Below are 15,202 nucleotides of genomic sequence, written 5' to 3' on the forward strand. Positions count from 1 at the left end.
AATTGTTTAATAATATTACATACAAAATTATATCTGAAAAATAAATACAAATAGAGATAAAATAAATATCTAATACTGAGTCGATACAAACAAATAAATAAATGTCTAATATTATGTAGATAAAGGGATGTCACAAGTTTGTTTACAGTTATTGAACTTTTGAGGCTGTTGCATAAGCCCTGGATCACATACACTAGTGATCTCAAGATTATGATGATGAGATCCATCCTTTGTTTTAGATCACTGAATTATTTTAAATAGGTCTCGTGTGCTTGGAGTGACTTCAGATGCTCTCCTGATGTCAATGGATGCAAACGAATACAACATTTATTTCCACTCACATCAGCTCTAAAGGCTTTTATCTTAATATGCTTGCTAAAACTATTTGTGGGCAGACATGAGGTTAATTTGTGGCAAACAAAACTGAAGCAGTAGTCAGATATAGTGGCAACAATGAGCAGTTTGTCTGTTAATTTTTTAGAAACCTCTGGATGGTTTTATATAGGCCTAGATTTACATTGGATTATGATGTAGTATAAAGGAACTGATGCTGTAGTTAATGTTGATGATTTCTGTGTGACCTTTAACCCCTGCTGTTGTCCAGGCTCTGTATCTCATCGCCACCAACGGAACGCCGGAGCTGCAGAACCCAGAGAAACTCTCGTCTGTGTTTCGGGATTTCTTAAACCGCTGTCTGGAGATGGACGTGGAGAAGAGAGGCTCTGCCAAGGAGCTCTTACAGGTGTGTGTGTGTTTCCTTCTAGACTTATTAGATAAAAATTTAATTTCATTTCAGTTTTAATTTTAGTATTTAGTTTAAACTAAATTCAAATGAAAGATGTTGCCTTGGGAACCAGCTTAGAACAGTTTGTTTCAAGTACCAATTTGTTTTTCATGGTTCTAGTATTAGTTAACAATGATAAACCTGGATTAGATAAATATATATCAGTAAAAAGTGACTTTGAGTGATGCATGAAAAGTAAACAATAATTTATCAGTTCATTAAAAAATAAAAATGAAAAAAAAACATACTACCAAATTAATAGACTTGAGTGGCAAATGGATTAATTGATTTTGCATGAAAAGATTTAAGTGTATTTCAAGTAACTTATTTTACTGTTAAATTATTACAATGTAAAAATTACGTAAACAATGTTTATTCGTCAATTAGGAAAATTTTTAATTTTTATTATTTACTTTATTAAATACTATTTATTATTTAGGAAGGTTAGATAAAAAAAAAAACATTTTAAAATGAAATTTTGATGTGAAATTTACTGTCGCTTTACATAGAATTGTACAGTATTTAATGCAATTACATCAGAAGTAACTGGAATAGAATTATAGAAAAATTAAGAGTGATCCTTACTTTGCTTCCTTAAATTACAGTAATTAAGCGCTTACTAATGCATTACATTAAAGCAGGTTTATAATGAAAGAACGAAAGAAATGAGCCGTAAGGATGCATTAAATTGATCAAAAGTGACAGTAAAGACATGTTACAAAAGATTTCTGTTTGAAATAAAAAATTAAAATAATTGTTGTTCTTTTTAAACTTTCTAATTATCAAAGAATCCTTAAAAAACGTATCATTGTTTCCACAAAAATATAAAGCTGTTTTCATCATTGATCGTTACCAGAAATGTTTCTTGAGCAGTAAATCAGCATATTAGAATGATGTCATGTGACACTGAAGACTGGAGTAATGATGCTGAAAATTCAGCTCTGCATCACAAATAAATTGTTACAATATATTAAAGTAAAAAAGAAAAACAATTGTTAGTTTTTTCATAATTTTACAGATTTTACTGTATTTTTGATGCAATAAATGCAGCTTCGGTGAGCAGAAGTGACGTCTCTCTCTCTCTTTCTCCCGGCAGCATCAGTTCCTAAAAGTGGCTAAGCCTCTGTCCAGCCTCACACCGCTGATCATCGCAGCTAAAGAGGCGGCCAAAAACAACCGCTAGCCCCTCCAGGACAACGGGATGACCCCTGGCCCCACCTGTCCTCCGCCCCGACCCCCAGAGCCCCCCCCCTCTCTCTCTCTCTCTCTCGTGCTGCCCCTCGCCCTCTAGTGCTGCTGTTTTAGGGTCCGAGGGGCATCTGCGCTCACGCTGTGGCCCCCGAAAAGGCTCTGAAACAAATCACTGGAAACAAATGGCCACGGCGCGTCAGGCCCAAAGCATTATGGGGGATTTCCCCCTGGCTGACTCTCTCTGGGTCTCACTGTCAGTTTTTCTGTTGCTTTTTTTGTCGTTTGCTTTTGTGTTGGAATCATGGGAACATGACTGATGTTTTCATGGATGTATTTGTTGGGGTTTTTGTTCATTTTACAACGTTTTTTAAAGTTTTTGTGTGTGAGAGAGCGTGTGTGTGTGTGTTCACTGGGTCATAGATTAGCTGAGATTGTGAAATGATGACACGTTTGTACTGCGATCGACAGAAAGATCTCGTCCGATATGTTTTTTTGATATTGAAACATGATTTGCAACAGACTATTGATTTAGGTACTATGAAGGATGCCTGTGCATGAAGAGACTGCATTTCAGATTAAGAAACGACCGCCTGAGGTCCGTTCTGTCCCATAATCCCTCCACACGGCGGAAACCCAACGAAGCGTCAGTGCGTTACGATGTTTTGTTGCCACAAACATTAATGGAATTAAAATTTTCTGATATTACGTTCACGTACCCCTTGGCCTTAAACTGTGACGTGAACAGTAGGACGTAACGAAGACGACACAACACACCAAGATGCAATCTGATGCCATTTTGATTCTTTCAGTGGACTGATGGGATTTGTTTAGAAGAGAATCTTTCCTGTAAGCGATCAGTGAGTTTCTGCGAGCCATAAACTCTTTATAAGGCCTTTTGATGAATTGAAATTCTTAACTGAAATGGGACGAATAAACTTCAGAGTTAATTACGGTGTCCAGGTGATCTTTTGTAACTGCCGTGTTGTTGACCTTTGTGTTTAATAACTTTATTATTACCTTTTCATCTCTTGTTTAACATATTTAATTGAATTCCAAGAGTTAAAACACAAAAGCACCTTTTTATGTGTTTTTCATTTTTTTTTATTTTATTTTTTTTTTAAATCAATATTTAGAGTACCATCCAGAAATAGGAAAAAAATATTAGATCGATATCCATATATATTTTTGAGATTACAGTAGGACTGCACTCTGGACCTTATTTATTGATTTATTTCTTTATAGGTAGTAGGTTGCAGTTATAGGTATAAGTTAAGATATTAATATTTTATATAATTTAATTATTTACACCTTAACATTCCTGTCAAATTTATCTTGATGCAAAATGTCCCGCAGGTGGAACGTTGGAGTGCTAACATGGTAATATAATTTAAATACAAATATTCTAATGTGATAATAATACTCTGGACATAATGAGGAAATTTGACCTCGCCTAATATATTATAACCTAATATAAGTAGTTTCAAATACAAAAGTACAGTGATGAAAATATTTTTGGAATTTAACTTTAATTTGATGCATATTAAATAAAAATGGAAAAGATGCAATATGATTTTAATGAATATAAAATTAGATTTATTTTAAAGGTAAAAAAATGTAAAATTGTAGCGTATATATACACAAATTTTTGCTTTCACTAGTTCATTCAACTGGTCCTGCACTCTGATTAATGAATTTATAAAAGTATAAATATATAAGGTTTAAATTTATAAGGTTAAATGCAAATTAAATGTATAATTTAATTTTTTTTTTACAAAATAAACTGTATATAGTGAATAAGCCTGCAGCATGTGGCAGTTTGTCACTAGGTGGCGCTGTGACCTCACTATAAAATCATTTAAAAGTATTCCATGAACGTAATATAAAAAAAATAATAATAGAAATAGAAAAAAATTACAAGTAAATTAAAATGATAAATGTATAAGTAAATAAATTATAAATTAAATTATATGTCAGTCACAGAAGAACAAGTGTGTGTGCGTGATTGCTAACGCTGTCAGGTGTGTTTGGGATGATGTCGCTGATCTGAGGGATGCAGGGATGCTGGGATGCTGTGTGCCGTCGCCATGACGACAAGGTACCATCTGGACAATCTGCATGCAAATGGCAGCGCGCGGCCTAAACTCGCGCCGGTACTGCAGGACCTGGTCGCCATGGCAACGCGGAAACGCACCTTTCCGGATTATTTCGTGAGAAAGAGAGTTGTTAGATGTTAACCGAAAGTATTACTGTCATGGTGTCTAAACACCATGGTACTACTTCCAAAAATACCGATGTAGCCTGCATGTGTAAGCAGTAACTGAAACTACAACATAAAACTGTAGCAAAGTGGCATTAATGCGACACAGCTGTCAAGTGAGAGGTCAGGAAAATTGTGAACGACACCATTTGAATTCATCTATATTGATTTATATTGGTGTGTGTGTTTCAGACTGAAATGACAAAATAAAACCCAGCTCTTTCTCTGACCTCAGCTGTGGCCTGTAGCTCTCTCTCTCTCTGTGTGTGTGTGTGTGTGTGTGGGTGTGTGTGTGTGTGGGGGGGTGTGTGTGTGTGTGTGTGTGTGTGTTAGAGAGAGAGAGAGAAAGCTAAAGTATAATTATGATGAACAATTAAAAAAACAAACCTCCAAACCAAACTCCAGTGTTATTCCACCCTAAACAGAGCCAGAAATTGCTTATCAATGAAACAAAAGAGAGACAAGTTCTTTCACATTATCGACCACGATTTAGAAATAAAGGAAGACAAAAATCCTGGATACTGAGAGAACCGCGGTTATGCAAACACTGTGACCTGAATCAAATAGAAGATGAGAAACCCTTTCTTCTCATCTGTCCCAAGTACACCACTACAACGCAAATATTCTTCCACAATTTGAAGAACTGAGTTGTTCATTCTTAACTCTTAATGACTCAGAGAAACTACATTATATACTCGGAGAGGATGACATAGGCAGTCAAACTAGCTGCAAAATATGTATTCACGATACATACCATATACAATGGTTAATGCATTGCATTCCTGACATTATTGTATATATTACTAAATTATAGAAAGTGTGTGTGTGGGAGTGTGTGGGTGTGTGTGTGTGTGGGGGGGGGGGGGGGTGTAGGTGTAGTCAGAAGATGAGACACTGTTTTCTAGCGGCGCTGAATTTCACACGACACCTTCACCAGAGGCTCAAGGTCGCTGTGACGACAGGTTTGACAGTGAAGCAGAGTGTGTGTGTGTGTGTGTGTGTGTGTGTGTGTGTGTGTAATAAATATGGGGCAGAGTGAAACTGGGTCGCAGCAACACAATGTTTTCCTGATATTTGGATGCTGTACTTTCAGAAGGAGATGCGTTATTATATTCCTGAAAAATATACAAACAGAAGAGGAGAGATAGAGTTTATCTAGCTGTCTATATTGCTATCTGTCTGTCATTCTGAATATCTGTCTGTCTGTCTATCTCTGGCTCTTGATGATTTCAGTCAATTCTGGTGAATATGGGACAAACCTCAGAGCAGCAAAACAATGGTAAACTGTAAAGAGATGCAAAAAATGGACGCTGACAAAATCATGAAACAAATTTCATTTGTTTGAAAAATGCATACAGCAGATGCATTTACATTGCATCCAAAGCACACATTTGATCATTTTCATGGGAATCCAACCTATAACAGTGATGATATTAGATTATTAGTGCCATGCTCCACAGTTTGAGAAACAGGGATGCTTATGAATTTATTTCTAGGGCATCTGGTTTAAGAAATAAAGCTATAACTCTGAACTGTTGCGGTGGATTAACAAATCAAACATGGCTCTCAGATTGTCAGTATATGATCTCCAGTTTCACTGACTCCATGTTCAGTGTGTTTGTGAGCTCATGATGTTCATGCAGATAAGCATTGTGGGGTAACCCCTTATTTTAAAGTGTCCTTGTTACACAATATTACATGTACTTACTATTACAATAACTATGCATAATTACATGCAAGTAACCCTAAACCAAACCCTAATATTGTAAGTGCTTGTAGTTAATTAATATTACTCAGTACTTAAATGTATAATTACACTGTAACAAGGACACCTTAAAATAAAGCGGAACTCAATGTGTGTTTGTTAAAGGATTGCTGCAATTTATCGCCTTCCCATAAATGAGGATGACGATTATACAGGTGAGGTATGAAAATGACCTTCCGTCTAAACGAGTGCAGAATGGAAATGGAGGCCGTATCAGAACTGATCAGTCCTCTTGGAAAGAAGAAGTGCTCAGAGCATTTGTTGAGATTTTACGGTGTGTGGACATGAACAAATATATGAATAAATCAGTCAGTCTGTATAAGTCCCTTACTAGTGCAAAATAGTGCTCGGAAATGGTTTCACTTCTGACAAACGATCAGAAAGCGTTGTTTGTCCTCAATATTTACATTATATTTCATACTATACTATGTTTATATTATGTTAAATAAATTTTAAATGTCTTTATATTTTATAATAATTTTATTTTATTTAAAATATATTTATTTTGTATAATATATAATTTTTTATGAAACAAATCATTTAATTTGATTTGATTTAATGTGTATTTATAAAGAGTCCAAATGATCCGTAGTATAATTTCATTTCATTTTATTTTAATTTAAAGAGTTTAATGGAAGCTTTATGGTAGTGATATTTAATTATAGCCAACATTTTACTTTTTTTTTTTTTTTACTTCTAGTGATTGTATTTAGGCTTCAAAAATCATTTATTAGAGTTCATTAATTGTGAGAATCCTCTTAATGAACAAAACGTGAAAATCATGAACTTTTGCTGGTCACAGAGCGTATATTCTGCAATAATCCAAAAGCCAGTGGGGTGACTTACAAAAATATATAATCACTGCAGCGCTCTATTGGTTTAAAAACAGTAATAAAAAACTAATTTGAAACCTATTTGTGGAAAATTGTATAAATTTTCTAAATAAGACACCCATGGGCTCGCTGAAGCTGTTGTTGGTGGTCAGTCAGACAGAGACAGCCGTATCTCTAGCGCTCTAAAAACAGACAACACCAGAAAACAGACAGCAAGAGAAACTGCAAACAAGAGCGTGTGTGCAGCAAACACACCTCCAGAGCGCAGTGGAAACTCCTCCTGTCATCAGACACCAGACGAGCTCTCGAAGACCTTTGACAGGTTCATGGAGTCTCCAGGGCTGATCTGGGATCTGTCAAACCGCTGTCACTGTGTGCAGAAAATCTGAGCCTGTTTACACTCACCTGCATGTTTGGTTGGTTGCTAGGGTGTTGTTACGCAGCTTCTAAGAATTTCAGTGTGTTTCTGTGGAAACTGGACTATTCTGATTGTCCTTATTATGCAGGAATTATGTAAATTACATCACACTGTGGGCGTGTCTGTGTCTGTCGAGCTGTGTTCTGGTTGGTCGACTCTCGTCAGTCATACCACCTCATGAATCTGAAAAAGGAAAAGAAAAAAGGTCATTCATTGTTGTTCTGTTCCTGTAATGAAGGATGTCGTTCAGAGTCTTTGTTGTTTCAGTGTCTTCAAAGGGTCTGAATGACGCGCGTCTGACACCATCATCATCATCATCATCTCTCTATCAGACGGCCGGTGTGTGTGCGATCACGAGTCACGGCCTCCATTATTTGTCTCTGCCCTTTCCACGCTCACAGCTCTTTGAACTTTTTCAAACCTCAGTTATCTGTTTTCTTCCATCACAAAAGTCTCAACTCTTCTTTAAGACTTGTATATGTAAATGAGCTCTGTTGTGATTGGCTGACCTCTTTGCGTGTGAAATGAGAAACAGTCGTGTGTTTCCTGTTGGGTCGATATAACGGCCTCTGTTAATAATAATAGAAGTCTTTCTGGTCTTCTAGTATCAGAATGTCAAGTCAAGTCCAGTCACCTTTATTTATATAGCGTTTTTAACAACACAGATTGTGTCAAAGCAACTTTCCAATATCAAAATAGGAAAATAGTTTGTCAATAATGTAAAATGACAAGATTAAACACTCAATTTTCAGTTAAGGGCATTTCATTATTGAATTCAGTGATGGCATCGTCCAGCTCAGTTCAGTTTAAATAGTATCTGTGCAATCAAGTCGCCGATATCGCTGGAAATTAAGTGTCCCCAACTAAGCAAGCCAGAGGCGATGGCGGCAAGGAACCAAAGCTCCATCTGTGACAGAATGGAGAAAAAAAAAGCCCTGATGTTCAGGGCTGTAGAGGTCATCTCTAGGTGCTGATCCACTGTCTGGACTGGATCCGGGTGGCTACGGTGATCTCGGAATAAAGAAAACAGACTAATATTAGCATAGATGCCATTCTTATGATGTAAAAAGTACATTGGGTGTTTTGGGAAGTGTTCCCGTTTCTGGTTGACCTAATTAATGCAGCCTAACAATCCTTTAACAGATTTGAATATTAGAAGCGTATTAGTGTGTTTTGTGTACGCCAGGTTAAAGAGATGGGTCTTTAATCTAGATTTAAACTGACAGAATGTGTCTGCCACCTGAATAGTGTTAGGTAGATTGTTCCAGAGTTTGGGCACTAAATAGGAAAAGGATCTGCCGCCCACAGTTGATTTTGATATTCTAGGTATTATCAAACGGCCAGAGTTTTGAGAACGCAGTGGACGTGGAGGACTATAATGCGATAAGAGCTCGCTCAAATACTGAGGAGCTAAACCATTCAGGGCTTTATAAGTAATTAACAAGATTTTAAAATCTGTATGATGTTTAAAAGGGGGCCAGTGCAGTGTTGACAGAACCAGGCTAATGTGGTCATACTTCCTGGTTCTAGTAAGTACTCTAGCTGCTGCATTTTGCATCTGGAGTTTGTTTATTAAGCATGCAGAACAACCACCCACTAAAGCATTACAATAATCTAACCTTGAGGTCATAAATGCATGAATTAACATTTCTGCATTTGACTTTGAGAGCAGAGGTCTCTATTTAGATATATATTTTAAGATGAAAAAATGCAGTTTTACAGATGCTAGAAACGTGGCTGTCAAAGGAAAGATTGCTATCAAATAGCCCACCTAGGTTCCTAACTGATGACGAAGAATTTATAGAGCAGCCATCAAGTGTTAGACAGTGTTCTTAGTTATTACATGTGGGTGTTTTAGGCCCGATAATTAACACCTCTCTTTTTTCAGAATTTAGCAGTAGGAAATTACTCATCCAGTTTTTTATACCGGGCCGTGAAGAAATATAGAGATGAGTATCATCAGCATAACAGTGAAAACTAACACTGTGTTTTTCCTGATGTTTCCACCGTGTTTTCCCAAGGGTAACATTTAAAGCGTGAAAAGTAACGTCCCTAGTACTGAGCCTTGAGGTACTCCATACTGCACTTGTGATCGATATGATACCTTTTCATTCACTGCTACGAATTGATGGCGGTCAGATAAGTACGATTTGAACCATTCTAAGGCACTTCCACTAATGCCAACAAAGTTTTCTAGTCTATTCAAAAGAATGTTGTGGTCGATAGTATCGAACGCAGCGCTAAGATCCAGTAGCACTAATAAGAGAGATACAACCACGATCAGATGATAAGAGCAGGTCATTTGTGACTCTAATGAGATCAGTCTCAGTACTATATAACGGTCTAAATCCTGACTGGAATTCCTTCTCCAAGAAGGAATATAATTGTGATGATACTACCTTTTCTAGTATCTTTGACAGAAAAGGGAGATTCGAGATTGGTCTGTAATTAACTAGATCTTTGGGCTCAAGTTGTGTTTTTTTAATGAGAGGCTTAATAACAGCCAATCTGAAGGTTTTGGGGACATATCCTAATGACAGTGACAAATTAATAATAGCCAAAAGAGGATCTATAACTTCTGGAAGCATCTCTTTTAGGAGCTTAGATGGAATAGGGTCTAACATACATGTTGTTGGTTTAGATAATTTTAAAAGTTTAAACAATTCTTCATCTCCTATAGTAGAGAATGAGTGGAATTGTTCCTCAGGGGATCTATAGTGCACTATCTGATGCGATACTGTAGCTGACGGCTGCATGGTTACAACTTAATCTAATAGTATTGATCTTGGAAGTAAAATAGTTCGTAAAGTCATTACTGCTGTGCTGTTGGGAAATGTCAACACCTGCTGATGCTTTATTTTTGGTTAATGAGTGTGTCTAAGAGAAGAAAAGAATGTGTTTGTAAAAGAATGTGTCTAATATGTGTTGGTTCTGATGGAGTGGGACAGTGTATGTGTCTCATTAGATTGATACAAAGAGAAAAAGGCAGTTATTTTGTCCCCCATCTCGCTTTCTTTTGTCTTTCATGATTTTCTGAGGGTTACTGAAGGTCCTTCATCCTCTGACTGCTAAAAATGTTTGGATCAAACCAGCAGCTCTGACAGCCATCCTGGTGAAACAAGGTTAGATTTACACTGAAAGAACTTCAGTAGGGTTTAAAGCATTTGTAAATACTTACTGATATTGTGATGAATTGGCTGTATATAAAACTAAACAGTAACCAACTATTAACCTTAGTTTACATGTCACCACTAGATCTACTAGATAGTGTTTCCCAACCACTGTGCCGAGGAAATTATTCAATTAAAATAAATAAATAAACATATACGCTACATAGCTGTCAGGCAAAAACTTCTTATCTCTATATTTAATCACTTTTTTAATCAGTGCTATTGGTCATCTTTATGTCTGTTCTGGGTTTTTACAAACACTTAACCAATGAAAAGCATTTTAAAACGCTTGTGACTAAACCTCGTAACTGCGTAATCTCTGCTTGTTTGCAAAGCAAGGGTAAATAAAAACCTGGAATAGTTGTGTTGATGTTTGAAATGGCATAAAATATGGAAATTATCTCATAAATATTTAATCATAAATCTCTCGTTTATAAATATTACCGCAGTAATTATTTCAGTGTAAACAGATTTAACTATGATATTGATATACTTTGTACATTTTGTGGTCTACATACAGAAACATTTATTTGTTTTTTTCCACTTATGACATGTCATTCCATAAGGAATATATCTGATTAATTTGCTACTTTTGCTGGCAAAGGTTAGTATACATAAACATAAAGTATACATAAAGTTTAGTATACTCTTCTCCTTTCCTGCAAGTATGGTGATTATAAACCATTGTTAAAATATTTAGAATAGAAATGCTAGGAAAAAAACACGTCTTTAATATACTGTACAGAATTTTTTTATGTTTATTTTTTAAACAAATAATCTCAAATCTGAATAAAAAATCTGAAATATTATTACAATTTAAAATAAGTGTTTTCTCTGTGAATATGTGTTAAAATGTAATTTATTGCTGTGATCAAAGCTGTATTTTCAGTATCATTACTCCAGTCTTCAGTGTCACACAATCCTTCAGAAATCATTCTAATATACTGATTTACTGATCAAGAAACATTTCTGATTATTATCACTGTTGAAAACAGTTGTGCTGCTGAATATTTTTGTGGGAACTGTGATATATTTTATTTTTTCAAGATTCTTTGATGAATAGAAAGTTCAAAAGAACAGTGTTTATTTGAAATAGAAATCTTCTGTAACATTATAAATGCTTTACTGTGTATTTAGTTTAATGCATCCTTGCTGAATACAATTATTCTTTTTTTTGACAGCAAACAGATGTAAACGGTAAAGCTGACATTACAACAAAGACTCAAACATGACGCTTTATCTAATCCAGCATCTTCCTAAGCCTGTGAGCAAGCCTGTGTGTCACGGGTCCGAGGAGGAGATGAACGTGAGACACTCAACCCAAAACCCGCTTCTCCTGTCCTGACTTTAACCGCTGTCACTCTATAATCCACAGAAGTGGGTTAAGAGCCCCTCAACCTGCTTTTAACTGATGTCTTTGACCCACATGCCGCCCGTCCGGCCTGCAGTCATAACGCTGATGACTGGCGTAATTCCCAGCGATCGAGCGTTTGCAGAAAGACAGAGATTTTGCTGTTTTTTGGCAGGCGGACAGCTGCAGGGAGACAGATGTCAGGAGGCTTTTTGGAGGCAGGATTTTATGCTGAGCAATAAATAAATAAAGAAGTGGATAAAAGATCTAATAGAGAGTTTATGAAGGGTTTGAAAGGTCAAAGTGCACAATTTCAGCGCTTGTCAAAAAACTGAAAAACTGTAAAGCCACAGAGCAGCACGCAAACGCCAAGACAAGTAACGATACTTCAGGAAGGCAGAGGAAATAGCTTAAGTATGCCTAAAACATTACCTTAAAAATGTTTAAAAATAAAAAAAGACATTTGCCAATGGAGTTGTATGAACTTAATTCAAGATATATTCTCTGAACAATGAAGTCAAAATATTATTCTTGAAAAATGTAATAAAATAAAAGATAAAAACTAAAGAAATAATATAAGAAAATACATAACTAAAAATAAAGGGAAAAAAAAACAATTAACCACTAAAAAAAAAAAAAAAAAAAAAGCAAATAAATCAATCAATAAAAATAAATATACTTGAAATAAAAATAATAAATACATAAATGATAATAATAAATTACATATAATATAATAAAATTGTATAATAAAAATAATAAAATAAAAAGTAAAAATAATACACACATATACAATAAATATTAATTAAATGGAATACATTTTATTTAAATAAAACTATATATATAAAAATAAGTGTAAATAAAAATCAATAAAATAAATATTTTTGAAATAAAATTCAAAAACCCTAAAAATAAAATAATAAAAATGAAACATAAACAAATATTAAATACATAATAAATATTAAATGAACCAGTAAATTAAATCATTCTAAAAAACAAAAATGTAATTAAATCAATAAATAAAAACAAAATACATCTAAATTCAAAAATTAAAACCGAATTAAAAAAAAAAACCAAACAAGTAACATTTAAAACTAATAAACAAATAAATAAATCTTTGTTTTACAAAACTGTAAAACCGATCTGATCACACTGATGTTGAGTTTTTATGAATGTTGAGGATGTCTGACAGTATTTTCTTGTTTTGGTTTACATCAGTTCGTGTTTTATCTGCCACACTCACGCTTCTCTACATGACCAAAATCCATCATAATCCCTGCAGACCTTCAAATGCCACCACAAAAAACACTTTAATTCACATAAAGTCCAGATTTATTTCTCTCTCTCTCACAGTGACCAAGAATTTCTCTGCTGTGAGATGAAGAAATAAAAAGGAGTTTGGGAAAGAAGCCAATGGGAACAGAAAGGTGAAGAGGAGCAGCGGTCCGTCCGTCAGGAGCAAAAAAGGATTAATTACTTTAATGTTTGACCTGGAGAGACCCGGATCAGATTATCCCAGCGCTTCCGTCCGTCAGTCCGACGGCACACAGTCATTAACCCTGCTAGTTTAGGACGAGTGACTGAAGAGATTTGGGGTTACTGACCCCAGAAAATGAGTTTTCTGACTCCTAGATTCAATGTTAACAACAACAAAATACTATCACATTTATTTTCTTATTAAATGTCCCTGCTGTTATTAGCAATGATTCATCAGTGCTCATTTTCCAGAAAGAAATAAAATAAAATGTTCTTAATTTAACATCATATGGGGCGTTGACCTAAAGCTCTACTGGGGCACAGGCCCCCCATTACTCACATCACTTTTCTTTCTTGAAAGCCAGTTGCGTGCAATAAGTCTACATCACAATGAACTACTGTATACAAACTTGTGTAACCCACTATTCCTACACTGCAACAAGCACTAGGGAAAGTAAATCGATACACAGAGTGGAATCAGTGGTATACAGCACAGTGCTCAATCAGCAAATGCACAGCTAAACAGATGTGTTTTGAGTCTGGATCTGAATGTGGCTACTGTTGGAGCACACCTGATCTCTTCTGGAAGCTGATTCTAACTAATAGCTAAAAGCAGACTCTCCTTGTTTTGAGTGAACCCTTGGTATTTCTAACTGACGTTCCTAATGATCTGCTAGGTTTATATTCAGTGAGCACATCTGCAATGTAAGCCATTGAGTGATTTATGAACAAATAACATAACTTAAAAATCAATCCTAAATGTAACTGGAAGCAAATGTAAAGACCCGAGGACTGGAGTGATATGCTCAGACAATTCTAATATGTTGCATTTAAATAAATATTAATTTCATAAGACACAACACACAAATGTGTTTATTTTGGCTGTAATAGGCTAGTGCTAATAGATTTGACAGAGGTTTTCCTGGGATTTAATGCTTTTCACCTGATGTCTGAGACCTGACTCTGATGGCTGAGAATGAAGATTGTTTATCAAGTCTTACCTCCCTCAGACTCGTCATCTCTCCTGTCTGCTTCTCTGTGACTGCTTCGTACAAAATATTTCTAATGTCCGTCTACAGGAACCAATAATGTTTTAGTTAAAATAAGATCATCATATTATTTAGAAACATATTTTAGTTTCGTTCAGTGCTTTAAGTGGAAATACTAAACTGAGAAATCATGTTTGGGGGCTGGAAATTGGGAGGGCACAGGGCAGCAAGTGAGAAACGAGAAGACATTTTATCCTACCCATCAGTTTTTCCTACCAGGGTTTATTGCGCATGCGCGCATCAATATTGTGTCATTTTTCTCATGCTGAACAACAATAATTACTGTATTTGCATTACTGTAAGGGGTAGGTTTAGGGTTGGGGTAGGTGTAGAATAAACCATAATGTAACAGGTAGCATTTTGCGTTGTCGAATTTTACTTCTGTTTTAATCTGATAGGGTAGTACAAATAAACAGAACACCGGCCTGGAACGGCAGAAAAATTCATGGCACGGTAAGTGTTAAAGTGCAAAAGTGCATTCATTTCTTTATTCCGGGATCATCAATCTAAATGAATACACTGACAAATAAAGTAAATTATAACTCAAACTTCAGATTTTACTGGGGCACAGCAGATTTTTACAATTCTCAAAAACAAACAAACAAAAAAAACTATTTGCCAATGAAAGACAAACTCAATTCAAAATATAACCTTTAATAATAAATGAAATCTGAATAAACAAATTATATAATAAATGAAATGACCTAAGTTTTAAATAAATTAAAGGCCTCTTTTATGCCTCTTTTTACAAGATGAAAATTAAATCTCTGATAACCCCAGAGTGTGTATATGAAGTTTTAGCTCAAAATACCCTACAGATAAATTTTTACAGCTTGTTTAAATTGCCACTTTTAGGGTATGAGCCAAAACGTGCTGATTTAGTTTGTCCCTTTAAATGCAAATGAGCTGGT

At 35.3% G+C, this 15,202-nt stretch overlaps 1 protein-coding gene across 2 annotated transcripts in view; it reads left to right on the forward strand.

Moving 5' to 3' along the window:
* Window positions 1–2,920, forward strand: part of LOC306843322 (serine/threonine-protein kinase PAK 1-like) — a 50,244-nt gene extending 47,324 nt beyond the window's left edge. For both annotated transcript variants that reach the window (XM_079374730.1, XM_079374731.1), the window contains exons 14-15: window positions 605–742; window positions 1,881–2,920. In XM_079374730.1, coding sequence (XP_079230856.1) covers window positions 605–742; window positions 1,881–1,967 — 225 coding nt within the window. In that variant the 3' untranslated portion in view covers window positions 1,968–2,920. The remainder of the gene's footprint in view (window positions 1–604; window positions 743–1,880) is intronic.
* Window positions 2,921–15,202: the final 12,282 nt, after the last annotated feature.

The sequence above is a fragment of the Barbus barbus genome, assembly GCF_936440315.1.
Source record: "Barbus barbus genome assembly, chromosome: 23".
Lineage (NCBI taxonomy): Eukaryota > Metazoa > Chordata > Actinopteri > Cypriniformes > Cyprinidae > Barbus > Barbus barbus.